This window comes from Rhagoletis zephyria, unplaced genomic scaffold (assembly GCF_001687245.7).
Source record: "Rhagoletis zephyria isolate East Lansing unplaced genomic scaffold, Rhagoletis_zephyria_1.1 Rzeph_scaffold_00094, whole genome shotgun sequence".
NCBI lineage: Eukaryota > Metazoa > Arthropoda > Insecta > Diptera > Tephritidae > Rhagoletis > Rhagoletis zephyria.
Genome location: NW_016157178.1, coordinates 50,536 through 70,900, shown reverse-complemented (window position 1 = coordinate 70,900; position 20,365 = coordinate 50,536). Strand labels below are relative to the sequence as shown.

The 20,365-nt window shown below is 39.1% G+C and overlaps 1 protein-coding gene and 1 long non-coding RNA gene across 2 annotated transcripts in view; one reads left to right on the top strand and one right to left on the bottom strand.

Moving 5' to 3' along the window:
* The first annotated feature begins 2,732 nt into the window (after positions 1–2,732).
* Positions 2,733–20,365, top strand: part of LOC108375715 (uncharacterized) — a 19,418-nt gene continuing 1,785 nt past the window's right edge. Inside the window, exons 1-2 of the long non-coding RNA XR_001849201.1 lie at positions 2,733–2,747; positions 11,815–11,819. This is a non-coding gene — a long non-coding RNA (uncharacterized LOC108375715). The remainder of the gene's footprint in view (positions 2,748–11,814; positions 11,820–20,365) is intronic.
* The window catches only part of LOC108375707 (N(G),N(G)-dimethylarginine dimethylaminohydrolase 1), a 57,968-nt gene continuing 49,666 nt past the window's right edge, over positions 12,064–20,365 (bottom strand). The window contains exons 2-6 of the mRNA XM_017631854.1: positions 18,040–18,259; positions 17,875–17,977; positions 12,872–12,969; positions 12,555–12,779; positions 12,064–12,501 (exon numbers count right to left, since the gene is read on the bottom strand). Of these exons, the coding sequence (XP_017487343.1) occupies positions 12,376–12,501; positions 12,555–12,779; positions 12,872–12,969; positions 17,875–17,977; positions 18,040–18,259 (772 nt within the window). The 3' untranslated portion in view covers positions 12,064–12,375. The remainder of the gene's footprint in view (positions 12,502–12,554; positions 12,780–12,871; positions 12,970–17,874; positions 17,978–18,039; positions 18,260–20,365) is intronic.

Below are 20,365 nucleotides of genomic sequence, written 5' to 3'. Positions count from 1 at the left end.
AAAAATACGAGTACATATATGGTATATGGGGTATGGAAATATCCCTTTTCCCAAGCAGTAAACGTTTTAGTGTGGGCAACAATGATATTTTTTAAATACGGCAGAGCGGAATATGCGCTCTCTGGGAAGACAGTACCTGTAATTATTGTACCATTTAACAGAATTTTTAAAAGAGAGCCGTAAGTTACGTTAAGTTGCCATAATCAGACCATTAGACTGGGTTCACACAGAGAAACTTTTGTTGCTCATCTTCGGCAATTTCTCTTTTGCTGTTGCCCTTCGCGTTCACACAAAGCAATTCTTTTGAACACAATTGTTAATGTCAGCTGTGACCGGCCAACTAGAATTACTCAGACAAACGAGAGCACAAAGCGTGTTGCCCGAGCACGAGCAACTCGGTGCCCTTCCCTCTTCCTCGTCACCCTCTACCACAAGTAACGAGTTGCCGCGACAAAAGTTTCTCTGTCTGAACCTAGATTTAGTGCTGCGACTCATTTCGGTATAACAAATTTGTTTAATGGCTCAATGAGAGAATTGAGCACTACACCAATTCCAACCAAAGGCGTTAGGGTTGTTGGGTTTTCCGGGCATACGAAGAGATGCTTCGAGTCATGAGGTGTCTCTCCGCATGCCGGACACTCATTCGGCACAGCCGCGTTCAGTCTGCTCAGGTATGAGTTTAACCTGCTGCAGTAGCCAGAGCGAAGTCGGGCTATTGTGGTTCTTGTCTCCCGAGGCAGATGAAGCTCCGTCTCGTCTATGTCCGGTGGTTGTGCGCCTAGAACGGCATTAACAGGTCTGGAGTTTACATAACTCGAGACTGACTCCCTGTGAATGCCCTTCAGGGCCTGTCGATATGCTTACGGGTCCAGAGGTTGTTTAATGAACCTCTGGACTTCGTCCGTCAGTTCGTAGAGATGCCTCCTGACGTGCATGGGCAAGGGCTCTTCTGCAAGCAGCTGCCCATTCGGGTCTATGGCTCCCGACAATGAACTGCTTGCAGACCATGGTGTTATGCTCCTTGACCGGGAGCAATTTCGCCTCGTCTTTTAGGTTGTGTTTAGGCGGCATCAGAATTCATCCAGTCGCTGTCCGTAGTGCAGTGTTTTGAGTTGTCTGCAGCTTCATCCACTGCGTCCTACTAGTCTTCGGCGACCACACTGATGCTGCGCAATTTAAAACTAGCCGGCCTATTGCCTTATATGTTGCCAGCAACGTTTCTTTTCTTTGTCCCCAAGTACTGCCGGCTAGTGACTTGAGGACCTTGTTGCGGTTCTGTACTTTATTGACAATAGCGGTTGCGTGCGCAGAGAAGGTGAGCAGACTGTCGAAGGTTACTCCGAGTATTTTGGGGTTATTCACCGTCGGAATTGGTGTATCATCGACGTGAATTTCCAGCGGTAGCCTGACCTCCTTCGTCCAGGTGGTGAACAAGGTCGCAGAGGATTTCATAGGGGAGAGGGTTAGGCTCCTTGCANAACGAGAGCACAAAGCGTGTTGCCCGAGCACGAGCAACTCGGTGCCCTTCCCTCTTCCTCGTCACCCTCTACCACAAGTAACGAGTTGCCGCGACAAAAGTTTCTCTGTCTGAACCTAGATTTAGTGCTGCGACTCATTTCGGTATAACAAATTTGTTTAATGGCTCAATGAGAGAATTGAGCACTACACCAATTCCAACCAAAGGCGTTAGGGTTGTTGGGTTTTCCGGGCATACGAAGAGATGCTTCGAGTCATGAGGTGTCTCTCCGCATGCCGGACACTCATTCGGCACAGCCGCGTTCAGTCTGCTCAGGTATGAGTTTAACCTGCTGCAGTAGCCAGAGCGAAGTCGGGCTATTGTGGTTCTTGTCTCCCGAGGCAGATGAAGCTCCGTCTCGTCTATGTCCGGTGGTTGTGCGCCTAGAACGGCATTAACAGGTCTGGAGTTTACATAACTCGAGACTGACTCCCTGTGAATGCCCTTCAGGGCCTGTCGATATGCTTACGGGTCCAGAGGTTGTTTAATGAACCTCTGGACTTCGTCCGTCAGTTCGTAGAGATGCCTCCTGACGTGCATGGGCAAGGGCTCTTCTGCAAGCAGCTGCCCATTCGGGTCTATGGCTCCCGACAATGAACTGCTTGCAGACCATGGTGTTATGCTCCTTGACCGGGAGCAATTTCGCCTCGTCTTTTAGGTTGTGTTTAGGCGGCATCAGAATTCATCCAGTCGCTGTCCGTAGTGCAGTGTTTTGAGTTGTCTGCAGCTTCATCCACTGCGTCCTACTAGTCTTCGGCGACCACACTGATGCTGCGCAATTTAAAACCAGCCGGCCTATTGCCTTATATGTTGCCAGCAACGTTTCTTTTCTTTGTCCCCAAGTACTGCCGGCTAGTGACTTGAGGACCTTGTTGCGGTTCTGTACTTTATTGACAATAGCGGTTGCGTGCGCAGAGAAGGTGAGCAGACTGTCGAAGGTTACTCCGAGTATTTTGGGGTTATTCACCGTCGGAATTGGTGTATCATCGACGTGAATTTCCAGCGGTAGCCTGACCTCCTTCGTCCAGGTGGTGAACAAGGTCGCAGAGGATTTCATAGGGGAGAGGGTTAGGCTCCTTGCAGTGAAGAAGCGAGAAAGCTCGGAGATATACCCGTTTACTTTCGAACACAAATCATCAATTTCATTCAAAGTCGCCAGGATCGAGCAATCGTCGGCGTAGGAGACAATCGAGACTCCCTCTGGTGGTTGAGGGAGCTTTGAAATGTAAAAGTTAAACAGTAGCGGGGAAAGGACACAACCCTGTGGAACCCCCTGTTTTATTTTTCTAAGTTTGCTCGATTTGTCTCAAAACATTACCGACGACTGTCGACCACTCAGATAATTCGCCGATCACCGATTGAGCCTCCGAGGGAGAGAGGAATCTTCTATATCTTCTAGTAGTGTGGAGTGGCTGACGGTGTTAAACGCCTTTGACAGGTTCAGCGCTACTAGAATAATTCTCTCACAGGGACGGTTGCAACAACAACATGTATATTCCATCGGCTCCTGTGGCGTTGGAGGCTTTCGCCTTCCCGATTGGCTTTGTCCACCGGAGGATGCAGTATGAACTGCCGGCTAAAATAGCTCCCACATCGCTCCGAGTCCGAAAGAAATTTCGACCCCGTCGTCGTGCTTCTTCGGATTGGACAGTGACCTCACGGTTGACCAAAGCTTACTCACTTCTTCCGCTTATATACGTTCACTAGTTGCCGAATCTCCGCGTTGAGACCCCTGATACGGGGATTTCCGGGATCGGCCTGACGAAGGCTGTCACGCACGTCGGCTAGAACAGCCGCTTCAGCAGGTAAATTTGGACGTGGGTCCGTAGTGCATCCTGCCGGTACGAAGAGAGCTGCAGCAGCAGTGACAATCCTGCGGAACTTGCGTTCACAAATGTGGACGTCGGCTGATGTGGGGGGCGCAGCGAAGGTGCTCTCAGTAAATTCCGCGAAGCCTTTCCATCAGCTTTAGAAAAGTTGATATAGGTCCGGTGTTCCGCGGAAGCAAAGTCGGTTGGTTTATCGATCGAGATGACTGTGGGCAGATGGTCTGATGCCAAGGTCAGCATAGGTCGCCATGATACGCTGTTTATCAGACCAGCGCTGAATATTGTTATGTCTGGCGAGCTGCAGCAGCTGCCCATAATCCTGGTGGGTGCGTCGTCGTTCATTGTGCAGAATGTCGAATCATCTATCTGCTCAGCCAAGTCTGTTCCCCTACGATCCTTTGACAGGCTTGAGTGCCAAAGATACGGTTTTCACCTCTGAGGAGCGCACCTAAGTGAGGGTGATATCCTGCCGGGCAGCAAGTGACAGGGGGTATATATACATTAAATATTTCGAGCTCAACATCGCCTGACCGGATAGCAATGCCCTGACATTCTAAGGTGGTATCCCTGCGGTCGATGTCTGCTTAAATAAGACGATACTGCACGGTGTGGTGCGGGATGAACGCTAAGCCACCACCATTATCTCGCTCACGATCTCGACGGTGCACGTTGTACCCGGCACAATTCAACAATGTTCAATTGCTGTGCAACTTCGTCTCTTGGACCGCAGCTATTAATATACCATGCCTTCCCATGAAGACGGTTATCTCCTCGATCTTGCTCTGAAGTCCGTTACAGTTGAATTGAAGGAGCATCATGTGGTTCGGGAGACGTGTAGTTATACGGGGTGTGAGGGATGTGTGTAGCCTTGTCGCCATTGGCTGTGTGCGCTGCTGTGGAGGTTGCCGCCCTGTGGTGGTAGTGGGTGGCGTCGCAATTGGGGTTTGCGATCGAGTGGCGCAACACGGGCCCTCGAAGTTCCTCGTCCAACCTCGCGTGGTGCGCAGACCTGAACATGCCCTAAAGTGGCACCAGCCAAGGCAGGTGTTGCACTTGACTGATTCACATTACGGAATATCCTGGTCTGACATACCGTGCAGATTGTAGAAGGAACCAGGAGTTGTTGGCGGCGGCGTGTGGGTGGTGGTGCGGTTGTGGTGCGGTTGTGTCCGTTATGTGGTCTGTCGTGGTTGTTGTTGTTGTTGTAGCGGTTACCAAGCCCCGCTCGTTTCGGTTCATCCGTCAACGTTGTAGTCTGTTTCAGCTAAGGGGAGGCCCAGGAAGTGTGCGACTTCCACAGGGTCTGTCCATAAGGACAGGGGCGTCAGCTGAGTGCATAGTTTAGAACCGGCCGGCCAATTGCCTTGTATGTTGCCAACAACGTTTCTTTATCTTTGCCCCAAATGCTGCCGGCCAGCGAGTTGAGGACATTGTTGCGGCTCTGTACTTTATTGGCAATTGCGGTTGTATGTGCCGAGAAAGAGAGCAGACTGTCCAAGGTAACTCCGAGAATTTTCGAGTTATTCACCGTCGGTATTGTTACGCCATCAACGTGAATACCCAGTTGCAGTCTGACCTCCTTCGTCCAGGTGGTGAATAGGGTTGCCGAGGATTTTTCAGGGGATATGGCAAGGCTCCTTGCAGTGAAGAAGCGAGAAAGTTCGGCGAGATAACCGTTTACTTTCGAGCACAAGTCATCAATTCCATTCCCAGACACCACGACACCCTCTGGTGGTTGAGGGAGCTTAGAGATGTATTAATTAAACAGTAGCCGGGACAGGACTCCACCCTGTGGTACCCCCTGTTTAATTTTACGTGGCTTGCTGGTTTTGTCTCTGAAAATTACTGACGAATGTCGACCACTCAGGTAATTCGCCGACCACCGTTTGAGTCCCTGTGGGAGAGAGGAGGCCTCTATGTCTTCTAGCAGCGTTGAATGACTGACAGTGTCGAACGCCTTGAACAGGTCCAACGCTACTAGAATAGTTGTAGTGTGGCCTATTGTGTTGTTGTGTTGTGGTGCTGTGGTGTCTGTGTTGAGCTGCTCAGGTGGACTGGGTTTAGCCGTGGAGGCTGCTCTTTTTGAGCAGCAGGGGGCCACAAAAGATGTGGCCCTATGGACGACCAAGTTCTGAGATACTTCGCCGACCTAAGCGGCGTTAGATCGCCGAAACAACAGCCCTTGGTCGAGGAATCGAGGGCTGTCGTGGGAATGTTGTACATGCTCTCGCTTTGTGTGCCGTGCGTAAAATAGGGTTAGTGCATATGTGTGAATATTCTTCAATGAATAATATCCACTAAAGCTGAAATTAGTCAAGAACGTAAACCTACCGGTACGTAAACCCGAGTCAGCTGACACGATCTGTCTTATCAGAGCGCCATGTAAATGAAAACTTAACACCGCAGAATTTTTCTGTAGTTTTAGCCCGTAGCGCAGAAATCTGCGGAATTTAGATTTTTCCGTGTCAGCTGATTTCTTCCTTGGGAAAATTTTCCAAAACGGATCCAGGCTTTGAAAAAAAAATATTACGAGCTTTTTCAGATTCTAAATCTGAAGACCCCCTTATAGTTTTTAAGTAATTCGCATTTAGAGTTGCAAAAAATACCGAATTCAACCTCACTTTTCCTTTGTGCACCAATTGAACTGAAATGTCGGTGCTGCCATACATACCAAAAAATGCCAAAAATACACAAAACGGAAGCAATAAACAATGCACATAATGTTTTATTCAAGGCGTATTAATAGATAATATATAATAATAATAGATAATATATTAATTCGCCTTGCTACCACCTTATATTAAATCGCCTTGCTACGCTAAAAGCAAAAACAAAATACACGTGCATATTGTTTTTGTAGGGATGCTATAACCTTATATTAATTCGCCTTGGTTTTATTAAAAATTTAAATGATTTATAGCGCGATTTATCGAAGTATCGATGTTACCTTTTTCGACCTTTTTGCAGAGGTCATGACAAAAATGCAACCCCCGACCACCTAGGCCCCCTATGGTTCCCTAGGGACCCCTTAGAAAAATTTCCAAAAATCACAATTTTTACTTGCGTCCATAGTATTTTTGCGTAGAATTCCTTTCTGCGTAGGCGGCCTTCGGCCGCACTTTAGGAGTATAACCCTTACCAAATAGAATTCTCCTTTTGGTGTGCACCAACTGGGGCTACCGCAGTGATGTAGCCTTGGGAAAGGATGAGGTAACTAGAATTCCCTTTCTGTGTGGTAAACCTGGGGCTGCTGCCCCAGTGATGTCTATTATGGTTACTGGGTGTTTTATAAAAATGTCTTGTATACAGTGTTGCCAGGTCTTCGTCATGAGAAAACGTCCCTCTTGGTCTAAAAAAAACGTAATTTTCTACCCAAAAACGTCTTTTTCAAATGCGTGCACAAATAATTGTTCTTATTAAACTTTTATTGTATACAAAGGTACATAAGTATGTATGTAAGGTATATTAAAATGTCATTTCGACAGAGCACATTTACAACTCATTGTAAACTGGTTTGAGATCGTTAATATAAAAATCATTTTATACATACACTTGTGATCAGCTTATTCAGTCATCAACATTTTGATCGATTGTGGCGTTTTTTTTTCGTTTTATTAATGTTTATTATTTTTCCATAAAAGCCTAGCTCATGATATAACAAACTAAATATTATAAAAAAAATCTGCAAAGTTTCAGCTAGATTTTCAACTTTTTATTCAGATTTTTAAGAATTTTTTTGAGCATTCAGCTTGATAGCCCATTAAATTTCAGGGTAATAATGTGCAAGTTTTAAGTTACTGAAGAATCGCGTTGATTTCTAATAATTTTTTTTTCTCGAGACATTTGGTTAGGTGGTCGGTTGTCGAAAATGATAAATTACGATCTGCTAGAATCATTACATTTTCGTTCATTACATTTTCAATGAACACAGAGAGCACAATTTTGACATTTCATTTGGAGGGGAAGTTGCAAATTCGTGCTGGGAAAATTTTTGCCAGTAAGAATTTGCAAGCAGGATTGTGGCACACGGTTGCATTTTTGTCAACATTAATTTGAATCAACAAGTTCGTTAAATTTAAAAATGAACAATCTTGTTGCGATTTACTAATGAAAGAAGTATGTAAATATTCGTTTATTAAATTAATTTAATTAATTCAAAACATTTGAAAGGTACTCGGCTACGTAATCGGAGCGCATTCGACACCACTGTCGATATAGGAAATCAGTAACAGTGACTTCCACAATGAAATTGAAGCGTATGTTGAAGAAAGTCAGAATAAGAAGAAATATACGTATAGGTCCTGTTTTGGTTTCCACCTGAAATAATTAAAAAAATTTATTATTTATTTTATATTTAACATTTTTCAAGCGAAAAACGCAAACGCATTATTCTCGAAGTATCGATTTTATAGTAAAAAGCCCAGCAGGCGAAAATTTGTAATGCGATTTTTTATTAAAAATTTTCGAAATATATGGAGCTATATTAAAAAAACTAAAGAATCAATAAAAAACGAAAATAATACGGTTTATAGGTGTATTTCATAGCGTCGAGAAGTATGGCAGCCACGGTTGCCGTTTTGGTCCAAATGGACCAAATTTGGTTCATTCCTTTTCGTTTGGTCCATTGGTCCAATTCTTTTTAAAATGGTCCATTTCACAAGCCTTTGGTTAGGTTGTTATCACCCTTTCACTTCATGCAATAGTTTCGCGTTTTCAATTTTTTCTATTTATTTGATGAATATTCCGTCCTATGTTGAGTATCGTCATCGTCAGTAAAAGTGGCGATACGGCCATCGTCAGCCATGTTACTGATGCACTGATGATTGTCGACGATGACGATGACGTANGATTTACTAATGAAAGAAGTATGTAAATATTCGTTTATTAAATTAATTTAATTAATTCAAAACATTTGAAAGGTACTCGGCTACGTAATCGGAGCGCATTCGACACCACTGTCGATATAGGAAATCAGTAACAGTGACTTCCACAATGAAATTGAAGCGTATGTTGAAGAAAGTCAGAATAAGAAGAAATATACGTATAGGTCCTGTTTTGGTTTCCACCTGAAATAATTAAAAAAATTTATTATTTATTTTATATTTAACATTTTTCAAGCGAAAAACGCAAACGCATTATTCTCGAAGTATCGATTTTATAGTAAAAAGCCCAGCAGGCGAAAATTTGTAATGCGATTTTTTATTAAAAATTTTCGAAATATATGGAGCTATATTAAAAAAACTAAAGAATCAATAAAAAACGAAAATAATACGGTTTATAGGTGTATTTCATAGCGTCGAGAAGTATGGCAGCCACGGTTGCCGTTTTGGTCCAAATGGACCAAATTTGGTTCATTCCTTTTCGTTTGGTCCATTGGTCCAATTCTTTTTAAAATGGTCCATTTCACAAGCCTTTGGTTAGGTTGTTATCACCCTTTCACTTCATGCAATAGTTTCGCGTTTTCAATTTTTTCTATTTATTTGATGAATATTCCGTCCTATGTTGAGTATCGTCATCGTCAGTAAAAGTGGCGATACGGCCATCGTCAGCCATGTTACTGATGCACTGATGATTGTCGACGATGACGATGACGTAATTCAGCATAGGGCCGATTGGCAACACCTGCTAAAAGTGTGAACTCGCCTTACCACTGATTTTCAAATATGGCGTGGCTAATAATCTGTCAAATCACGCTTAAAGAAATATCGCGGTTTCTTGCTAATTTCAATTATGGAAAGGTAGCAAAACTTTAATCATAGCATTTAGCACATGAAAATAATATTCAATTTCAATCGAAAAGATATGAAATATCTTGAAATTATTACACCACATAAGGTTCTTTCGACCAATTTTCTGCATTGGTAAATTATGCAGACATTATTGAATTTCAATTTCGCAAATTGAGGCTGAGTGAAGGTAACTTCAAAAACTGTACCAATATAGAGCGTTTTTGGGATCAAGTAGGTTTGATTAAAAATGGATTGGTGTGTAATTTAGTTCATAACATTTTTAGACGAAATTGAGAAACAAACTATAATTTAAAACTTTAAATAATAAAATGTTATTAATATACAATTGTAATGCACTTTGGATGCAATGTAAAAAAAATCGATATAAAAACTGAATTGGCATATTTTCTTGATGAAATAAAATTTCCTGATGTAATAAAAATTGGTCCGTTTTTTACCATTTGGTCCATTTTTTGGTCCGAAAAATAAGTTGGAAATGGCAACCGTGATGGCAACACACATTTGCTCTTACTGTCGGCCATTGTTATATGTTTGTTTGTGAAAAGTGCTAAAACGCGTGAACGAATTTATAGCAAGTCAATATTCTTTTTAAGTCTCATCAAAAAATTCCTTGTCGTTTAAAAAATAAAGGGAATGCCGCATTATACTAAAGCCGGCCTTTCGACATAAGCTACAATTCCATACGAACACAGAAATATATTCGGAAATTTAGAATTTGGCTTGATAAATTCACAAAATTTACGTTTTTCATAAAAATATGATCTTACAATGGACTTTTTTTTATTTTAAACTAACATTTTAGAAAACTCCATTCAATGCTATANGTTGTTATCACCCTTTCACTTCATGCAATAGTTTCGCGTTTTCAATTTTTTCTATTTATTTGATGAATATTCCGTCCTATGTTGAGTATCGTCATCGTCAGTAAAAGTGGCGATACGGCCATCGTCAGCCATGTTACTGATGCACTGATGATTGTCGACGATGACGATGACGTAATTCAGCATAGGGCCGATTGGCAACACCTGCTAAAAGTGTGAACTCGCCTTACCACTGATTTTCAAATATGGCGTGGCTAATAATCTGTCAAATCACGCTTAAAGAAATATCGCGGTTTCTTGCTAATTTCAATTATGGAAAGGTAGCAAAACTTTAATCATAGCATTTAGCACATGAAAATAATATTCAATTTCAATCGAAAAGATATGAAATATCTTGAAATTATTACACCACATAAGGTTCTTTCGACCAATTTTCTGCATTGGTAAATTATGCAGACATTATTGAATTTCAATTTCGCAAATTGAGGCTGAGTGAAGGTAACTTCAAAAACTGTACCAATATAGAGCGTTTTTGGGATCAAGTAGGTTTGATTAAAAATGGATTGGTGTGTAATTTAGTTCATAACATTTTTAGACGAAATTGAGAAACAAACTATAATTTAAAACTTTAAATAATAAAATGTTATTAATATACAATTGTAATGCACTTTGGATGCAATGTAAAAAAAATCGATATAAAAACTGAATTGGCATATTTTCTTGATGAAATAAAATTTCCTGATGTAATAAAAATTGGTCCGTTTTTTACCATTTGGTCCATTTTTTGGTCCGAAAAATAAGTTGGAAATGGCAACCGTGATGGCAACACACATTTGCTCTTACTGTCGGCCATTGTTATATGTTTGTTTGTGAAAAGTGCTAAAACGCGTGAACGAATTTATAGCAAGTCAATATTCTTTTTAAGTCTCATCAAAAAATTCCTTGTCGTTTAAAAAATAAAGGGAATGCCGCATTATACTAAAGCCGGCCTTTCGACATAAGCTACAATTCCATACGAACACAGAAATATATTCGGAAATTTAGAATTTGGCTTGATAAATTCACAAAATTTACGTTTTTCATAAAAATATGATCTTACAATGGACTTTTTTTTATTTTAAACTAACATTTTAGAAAACTCCATTCAATGCTATAATTACTATTTGAGCTTTCCAGTTTATAAAACACAAGCGTTAATTATGTAATTAACTATTTATATTAGTTTTCATTAAGCATGAATATCAGCATACTTCAAAGATGAATATTATACTTAACCTACATTTTGTTCATAAATAACACATAATTATGTATATTTTATCCTCGAAATGGACTTTTTCTAATCATGAGGCGAAATTCCCCACAGTAAGTGTTGCCGTGCGCGAAAAACGAAAGCGCCGCACACAACCCAAACGTACTCCTCGGGGACCAAATGGTGAAAAACTGCGAAAAGGTTTATTACTGTATATACTGTGGTATACAGACTGCGTTTAAGTATACGTTCTGCGTTCTTGACTAACTTCAGCTTAACACTACTTCTTGTGTTATTCAACCAATTACTTAAAAACACGAATTGCAGTTCCCTGGTGTACAACTCGGAGGAAAAACCTGTGAACCTGGCCTTGTGGGGACAAGCTAGTCATTCATCTAAACCCCTAAAATGCCAAAAAAAAAATGAAAAAAAAACATAGTGCAGCGGAGATTTTCGCCTCGGTGATTCTTAATTATTTTTAACACTAGGAATTTTCAAATAATTATTTTTTTGTGATCGTACTGTGAGGGCCCTGGGCAACGGCTCAGACGATCCGTGTTATAATCCCGCCATGAAAGGAGCTAATAGTACTTTTTAATGGAAGTTTGTTTTACATGTCACTTGCTCCGAGATAGTCGTCCGCATACAGAATATGTTGGAAAGGCTCGATTAAAACTACATCTGTTTCTGCCTCGATTCAGTGTTCTACATGGGATGGTTACCGCATTTTACATCTTCCCTTTGATCAGAGTCCGCGAACACCGCAACATTTTTGCAAGGTTGTGACAATATGTATTATGTCCGCTTTCGCATTTTACAATTTAGGTGTCAAAACACACAGCGAAGCATTCTTGGTATAATTTCCACCAAAATCCATTGTTAAATAAAACTAATGATACATTTTTCTTAATATTTGGTCATAGAAATGTATTTATTGTAAGTTATTAAATTTCTATTTTCGTAACAGTGGTTCAACTATATAGACATATCTGCATATGCACATGCGTATGTATTTATGTATCTATGTATATGATTATAAATTTCAACTAGTAAATAATTGTAAAATTTTTAAGCAAATTTTTAATTAGCTACTTTTAATTGGGTATGTCACAGTTATGTATATAAATTTATTATTAAAGAACCATTGGCAGGGATGATTGTTACTTCTACTGAAATTTTCACTAATTTTAAAATTACTTTACAATTAAATCTAAATGTTTCGTATCGACTTCCAGCGACGCAATAGTAGACATGCCGAAGTGAGTCCATTAGAGAATTGTGCGAATTCGCTAACATCTATGTTACGACTAGGCGTGTCAATTTTCTCCTTTATAACCTGTAAGGCATAAATAATAAATTACTTGACTAATAAATTGAACACAAAATTACCTTGTAGGATGCTGGAATTTCTAAAGGCGAACGATGTATAAGAGTGCCGTTAATATAAAGCATATTGGCAGCATGCTCCTCCGGTAGAGTGATTTTTTGGTATTTAAAACTGGCATCTCTTTCCATACGTTTGACAATTTCTTGACAGTAGTTACTACTGCTAACAGAAAAAACATCTGGACCAGCCATTGTTACATAATACTTTAAGCGCATGTTTCCACTAACCTACAATCAAAGGCATAATAAATGCTGGCTAAGCTTAATTGTTCCAAAAAATTTTAATTTTAGGACTCATATTACAAACATGGCGAAATTACCTTAATAGGCGTTACAGGATATTCTGGGAAAGCTACCGCTACAGCTTTTGCGCCATCTTCGTTCGTGTAGCTGGATATGCCCACAAAAAACTCACGTCCTGACAAATGTTAAAAAAACATATAATATTACATATAATATCATTATTAGAAGTTGCAAAAAAGTTGTTGGAATAAAAAAGGTGTTCACTATTATATACATTAGCGCATAGAAGGTGTGGGTTTTGGGGTTCAAACCCAAAGCATTTTTTTCTTGAAACCTGATTTAAGGAATTTTGATAGAAGAAAATTTCTTTTACATTTCTTGTGCGTCATCTTATGTGAATTTTTCGTTTTTCTTGAGAGCTAAAATATGCAATGCATACTCACGTACTGTTGTTTTTTTTTTACATTTTACAGCCTAAAAGACTTTACCACTGATATGTACTTAACAAGGATTCGAAGATTTAATTTACCAACTTCGAATTCGCTCCACCATGAGCCACATAATAAAAATACAAGTTCAGTTAATTTTTTCAGTATTCGAAAAATTAAAATCGTGAAAAATCACCATCTTCATCGAAAACCGGAAATCAGAAATCGAAGAAAATGAACATCAAATCACTTTTTCGCATTTTTATTACTTTTGAAAGTTGAGCGCATCTTGTGTTTGTAGAAATTTTTATTAAACAAGTAATTTTTTAGCAAAAACCACAACCGACTTCAATTCTCATATTAAAATTTATGAGTACCTTTAATTTTTTCATGATCCAATGATCGGATCTAAACCAAATCGCGGGACGATCCTCGAGGTACCATCTTTCCGATAAAAAAAGAATTATTGAAATCAGTTCACGTGATCCAAAGTTATGCGGTAGCATACATAAAAATAGAAAAAATATTCCGTCGAATCAATAACCTCCTCCTTTTTTGAAGTCGGTTAAAAGTGTTTGAGTTCTTTGTTAATTTTATATAAAAAGTGCAGTTTATGAAACTTTAAAAAGTTTATTTATTACATTCTGTACATAAAACTAGCATACATGTATTTTAAATAGCATATTATCTGAAGGGAATTTTCAGTATTTTCTGGTGATATATATTTAGAAGTATAAACTCGGGGTTTACCCGACCAAGGGCTGTTGATTCGGCGATTTAGCCGGTGATATATCTTAGACGTTGTTCGTCCATAGGGCTACATCTTCCACGTACTCTTCTGCTCAGGGCTTCCACCTGATGCGTGTGCCAGAGATGACTACACCACAATTCCACCGTCGAGATCGCGAGCGAGGTAATGGTGGTGGCCTAGCGTTCATCACGCACCACACCGTGCAGTATCGTCTCATCGAAGCAGACATTGACCGCAGGGATACCAGAGGCATCTACATATATGAACTGACCGACGAAGTCCAGAGCAGACTAGATGCGGATGTGCCCAATGAGTGTCCGGCATGCGGAGAGACATCCCACGACTCGAAACATCTCTTTGCATGCCCACAAAACTCCACTCAACTGACGCATTTGTCCCTATGGACAGACACCATAGAGGCTGCACACTTCTTGGGTCTCCCGTTAGTTGAGCTTGACGACAACGACTGAGAGACTAGCCGATGTGGCAAACGACAATACGACACTTACGATATCTTGTGAACCATCTTACTATTTTTTTACGTTTGAATTGAGTTTTTAGGTTGTATCAAATTGACCGCAAGGGAATCTTTCGTGACGTTTTGTAATCGACGGATGCGTGNAGCTTGACGACAACGACTGAGAGACTAGCCGATGTGGCAAACGACAATACGACACTTACGAATTGAATTGAGTTTTTAGGTTGTATCAAATTGACCGCAAGGGAATCTTTCGTGACGTTTTGTAATCGACGGATGCGTTTTAAACTTTTACTTCAATCTACACTTGTAAGTAGTTACAGCATTGGGAGAGTAAAGCTGCTTTTTTGTGAGTCGATTTCCGTCGACTGGAAAATCGACTAGCCAAAGCATTTACATTTTACGGTTGAGAAGCCATTTACACGGCTTATTCTGAAGATATTGTTGTACATATTATATATATATCTGGGGCAAAGACAAAGAAATGTTGCTGACAACATGCAAGGCAATTGGCCGGTTCTAAACTACCCAGCACCAATANGGGGCAAAGACAAAGAAATGTTGCTGACAACATGCAAGGCAATTGGCCGGCCGGTTCTAAACTACCCAGCACCAATGTGGTCGCCGGGGACTAGCAGGATGCAGTGCACGAAGCTACTAAGATAGCAAAACACGGCACTCCAAACCGCTTCCGGATGCCTTCTGGTGATGCCACATCACGCCCTACATGACGAGGCTCCCCGTCAGGGAGCAGAAAACTATGCTATGAAAGCAGTTCCTAGTAGGATGCGACAGACGCACAGTGGTTCGGATCGCAAATCTAGCTGGACGAAACTATTTAAACAAATACTCGTTGATGGATCTTTACACCACTTCTTACCTAGGGGATTTTTGAGTCGCTGATTACGAATCTGAAGTCACTTATCAAAAATTCAAAATGGCGAATCCAATATGGCGGACGAAAATTTTAAAAAATCGTAAGATTTCTATGTAACTGGGTATCTGGGGATTTTCTGCGTTGCTGATTACGAATCTAAAGTCATTTACGTAATTTACTTTATTTACTTCGGAACGAGCATTTTCAGCAGATATTTCTTTCAATTTACTAATCACATATCACGGACACCTTGTTGTCTTTTAGAAGTTTCTGCAACACCAAATGTCAAACAACTCACTTCTTAAGATTTTATTTACCATGACTAAAATTTAAGATCACAAATAAACTTCAGAAAAAATTTTTTAACAGCGCTTAAAGATTTGCATGCCTGTTGTATAATTTTTTAATTTCAGAAAGCAGAAAATTCGCGAGCTACTATTTTTTTTAACTCTTACATAACCAAAGTTTTTATAACTCCAAGAATTTTTGTGTTTTAACACAAACAAGTTAAATTTCAGCTTTTAAAATTTTTTTGTTTTGTTTTTGTTTGTTTTCATATGTTAATGCTTTAATAAATGCAATTTCTATTTGAATGTATTGTCAGGAATGTATTCCAAGTACCATTAAGTATTTTAAAAACAAAAAAATTTTGACTTTCGTCCAGCTAGATCTGCTATCCGAACCACTGTGAGACGTGGGCACCTGCTTGCCGCAGACCCCTCGCTAGGCACGTCAGAAAGCATCTATACGAACCAGCGGACGAAGTCCAAAGGTTCATAAAGCAACCTATGGACCCTACAGCGAACCGACAGGGCATAAACGGTATTCACAGGGAGTCGATCTCAACTAACACCAACTCCCGACCTATGAATGCCGCTTTGTAAACACAGCCATCTAACATGGACGAGAGAGAGCTTCACCGGCCTCCGGAGACTCGCAGGCTAGGATAAATTCTGGTTTTCTCAATGAGTACCCGGCATGCAGAGAGTCACCTCACGACTCGATACATCTCTTCGCATGACCCCGAAACCCCACTCATTTATGCAACAAATCTTAATTGTTATTATACCTTTCATGAGCATGAAATGGTATTAAATATAACTTTGGTCCGATGTTTGTAAGTACCAAAATAAGAAGAGATATACCCATTAAAATTTATACGTAAATGATCAGAACGTCGAACTGAGTCGATTTAGCCAAGGCCGTCTGTTCGTCTGTTTGTATGCAATCTAGTCTCTCAGTTTTCGAGATATCCGGACGAAATTTGGTAGGTGGGTGTATTTTTATAATGTATTAATCATTTGTCGGATCCGGAAGAATCGGACCACTATAACTTATAGCTCCCATACAACTGATTGTTCAGATATGAGGTTTTTCGTTATAACTTCTCCATTTATGCAGCTAGGAACATGAAATTTTGCAATACCCATTATCAACAGAAAACTTAGAGTGAAAATTACAAAGATAGGGTTACTATAACCTATAGCTTCCATACAACTGATTGTTCAGATATAAAATTTTTCGTTATAACTTTTCCACTTATGCAGCTAGGAACATGAAATTTTGCAATACCCATTATCAACAGAAAACTTAGAGTGAAAATTACAAAGATAGGGTTACTATAACCTATAGCTTCCATACAACTGATTGTTCAGATATAAAATTTTTCGTTATAACTTTTCCACTTATGCAGCTAGGAACATGAAATTTCGCAATATTTCCACCCATTCTCAAAGAAATACTTACAGTGAAAATGGCGAAGATCGGGTCGCTATAACTTATAGCCTCCATACAACTGATTGTTCAGATATGAGATTCTTTGTTATAACTGCTCCATATATGCAGCTAGAAACACGGAATTGCGCACTATTTTCACTCATTATCAACAGAAAGTTTACAGTAAAATTAACAAAGATCGGGTCACTATAACCTATTTATTGCCTGCATACAACCTATTGTTCAGATATGGGGTTTTACTCTAAAACTCCTTTATTTGGACAGCTAAAACCGATAAATTTCGTAAGCGATTTTATAAATAATAATACAAAGTCTACTGAGAAAATCGTCAAAATCTATGCTGTATAAGCTTTATCTCTTATACCTCCTTTATGTAGGAAGCTAAACCCATTAAATTATGTTACAGGTTTATATACCGATCACACGCAGTCAAAATCACTTAGATTGTTGCTATATAAGGGATATCGTCCAAACCTCTGATTGTTTAGATATGATTTTTTATATATGTATCTCCTCTATCTATGTATGCTGTGAATATATAAATTTTTTCAAATGCAGTAATCTGTTAAAGTAAAATTTTCAGATGTTGATGAAAGGTGTGAAGCCTTCGGTATAGCCGTAGACAGCGCTGCTCTTACTTGTTTTATATTTAATAAACACTAACACTTTTGGTGTACCCAATGATTTTGCTTGGGTTGTCCCACGTATATGATACTTTGTGGTCTGTCAGACCACAACATATGGTTAAGCGCATTTCAAGTCACTAGTTTATTATCTTAATTGAATATAGTTAAAAAAAACAAACATACCAGTAAACAAAACATCGCCACCGTCTAGCAAAGCATTTCGAATGTTGGGGTTAACAACGGGTACGTCGAGTTCTTTTTTCAAAATTATTTCCATACTGTCAGCCTGGTTAAGAGAAGCAAATAATATCGTTAAATTTAAAATATCCGCACATAATGTATACCTACCTCTCTTTGCCGCAAAAAATTGTCTGACTTGCTAATGAGCGCTACTCCATTGCATATGATCGCTGCATTTTCCACAAAAACTCCCTCCGGCAAGGTTTCATCTGGTGGTAGCTCTATCACATCTAATCCAACCTCCCTCAGCAATGAACAAAATTCTTGATGCTGTTTTTTTGCTAAATTATAATTGAATTCACCCGATTGCTTCAGCGATTCTGAAATTCTAATGCAACATTTAAAAGGTGCTTAAATATTACTTTTTCCAATTTTTTTTTGTAAGTTTTATACACTAGCCAGAGTACAGAGTACAGTGTTTTTTTTAATATTTGCAATGTTTTTCGTAATAAATTTTTTTCGTTAATTTTTAATAGAAATATAGGTCATTCTGCATCAAATGGCATATAAATTAATGATTAAAAGTTTTTACAAAATTTAGGAAAATTCGAAAAATTTTCACCAAAATTTTCAACATTTGAACCAAATTTTTTAGATTTTTAATGATGTTGCTCATTTTCTCCATATAGCGGATGCGTGATAGTTTTTTTGTATGGGAAAAAATACCGAAGAGCGCCGTAAAAAAATTCTCAAAAATCAACGGTAGATTATAGCCACTTAAAACTTGCATTTTATTATACTAAAATTGGNAAATACCGAAGAGCGCCGTAAAAAAATTCTCAAAAATCAACGGTAGATTACAGCCACTTAAAACTTGCATTTTATTATACTAAAATTGGGTGACCTACAAACCTGCATACTCAAAAAAATTAGAAGTTTAAAATTTTGGTAAAAATTTGTCGAATTTTCGAATTTTGAATCATTAATTTATATGCCATTTGATGCAGAATGAACTATATTTCTATTAAAAATTAACGAAAAAAATTTATTACAAAAAACATTGCAAATATTTAAGAAAAAAAGCACCGTACGGAGACATATTCTGGCTAGTGTATATCGACTAAGGCTGTGTAATTATTCGAGCAATTTGATTAATCAGTTGTACGGTTAATGAATTACTCGAATAGTCAAGATTTTGGATTACTCAAAACAATGAATAACCGAGTTACTTAAAATATAATTACTCAAAAACACGAATTTTGCTCGTTTAAACAGTTTGCATTGGAAAATGCCGTACTATGCAGTACTTCCAAGCAGTGTACTTCAGTGTAGCGTTGACATCAAAACAAAATGTTCTATAGTAAGCTGCGCAACAATAGAAACACTTCAGCATTCGAAATAGAGTTTGCTACAGCGACGACAACGCTTGAGTTCTATTGTGAAGCAAACTGTAAAACCAAAAATAAGGGGTGAAGTAAAATAAAGGCAAATCATAGCAAAATCACCGACCAGTGAATAACAACGTGTTTGTTGTAATTTTGACAAGATCGGCATGCTTATTTTCAGTGCTGCCGATCACCATTTTTATACTGCTATTCTTTGGGAAATAGTATCTAAAATACTCCATATTAGTAATTCGTTTTGTCGCAATTTTTTAAGAACTTGGTGTTTTCAGAACGATATCAATATTTAAAATTGCTGGATTTGTATAAGTTTTGCCCTCAAAATGTAAAAAAATAAAGGATATAAAAAATAAAGATATAATAATAGATTGGCGCTTACACATATGTTAGTGTTTGGCCGAGCTTCTCCTCCGATTTGTGGCGTGCGCCTTGATGTTGTCACACAAAGAGGAGGGGCCTACAGTTTTACGCCGACTCCGAACGGCGACTGTATTTTAATGAGAAGCTGTTTTTCATGGCAGAAATACACTCGGAGATTTGCCATTGCCTGCCGAGGAGCGACCGCTGCGCTGAGTAGTTGATTTTGCTTACACAGTCAGCCGAAGCAACCAGTTTAGAAAAATTTGCTGTTGCTGCAAGCAGTAAAGCTGATGCCAGATAAAACTTTGTGGCTTTGCGTGACATTTATAACTTTGCCAGCAAAGCGCCAGACGCAAAAGGTACGACGATGTCATTGGCGGTGGGAACTGTCGCCCAGTGCATTACTTTGCAACTAGTTTTTAACCGGTTCCGTTTTGGAGTTTTTTTTATAAAAAAACGTTTTTTAAGATTGAAGTATGGATATTTTTTTCTTTTCTTTTACAGATTCCATTTTTGTTACATATTTTATGAAAAACAAGTAATTTTTAGCAAAAAAAAAGCCGACTTAAAAAAATATATATATGTGACCTGGTCTACGAAAAGGGAGCTTACGTGCGAAAACTAGTTTTCTGTGAAAAAGCTGTTAAAAGTAAGCAACTCGTTTCGTCAGTTTCTCATTATCTCGTTAATTGTTCTCCGCGCCGGACGTCCAGTAAGTGTTGTTGTTGGTC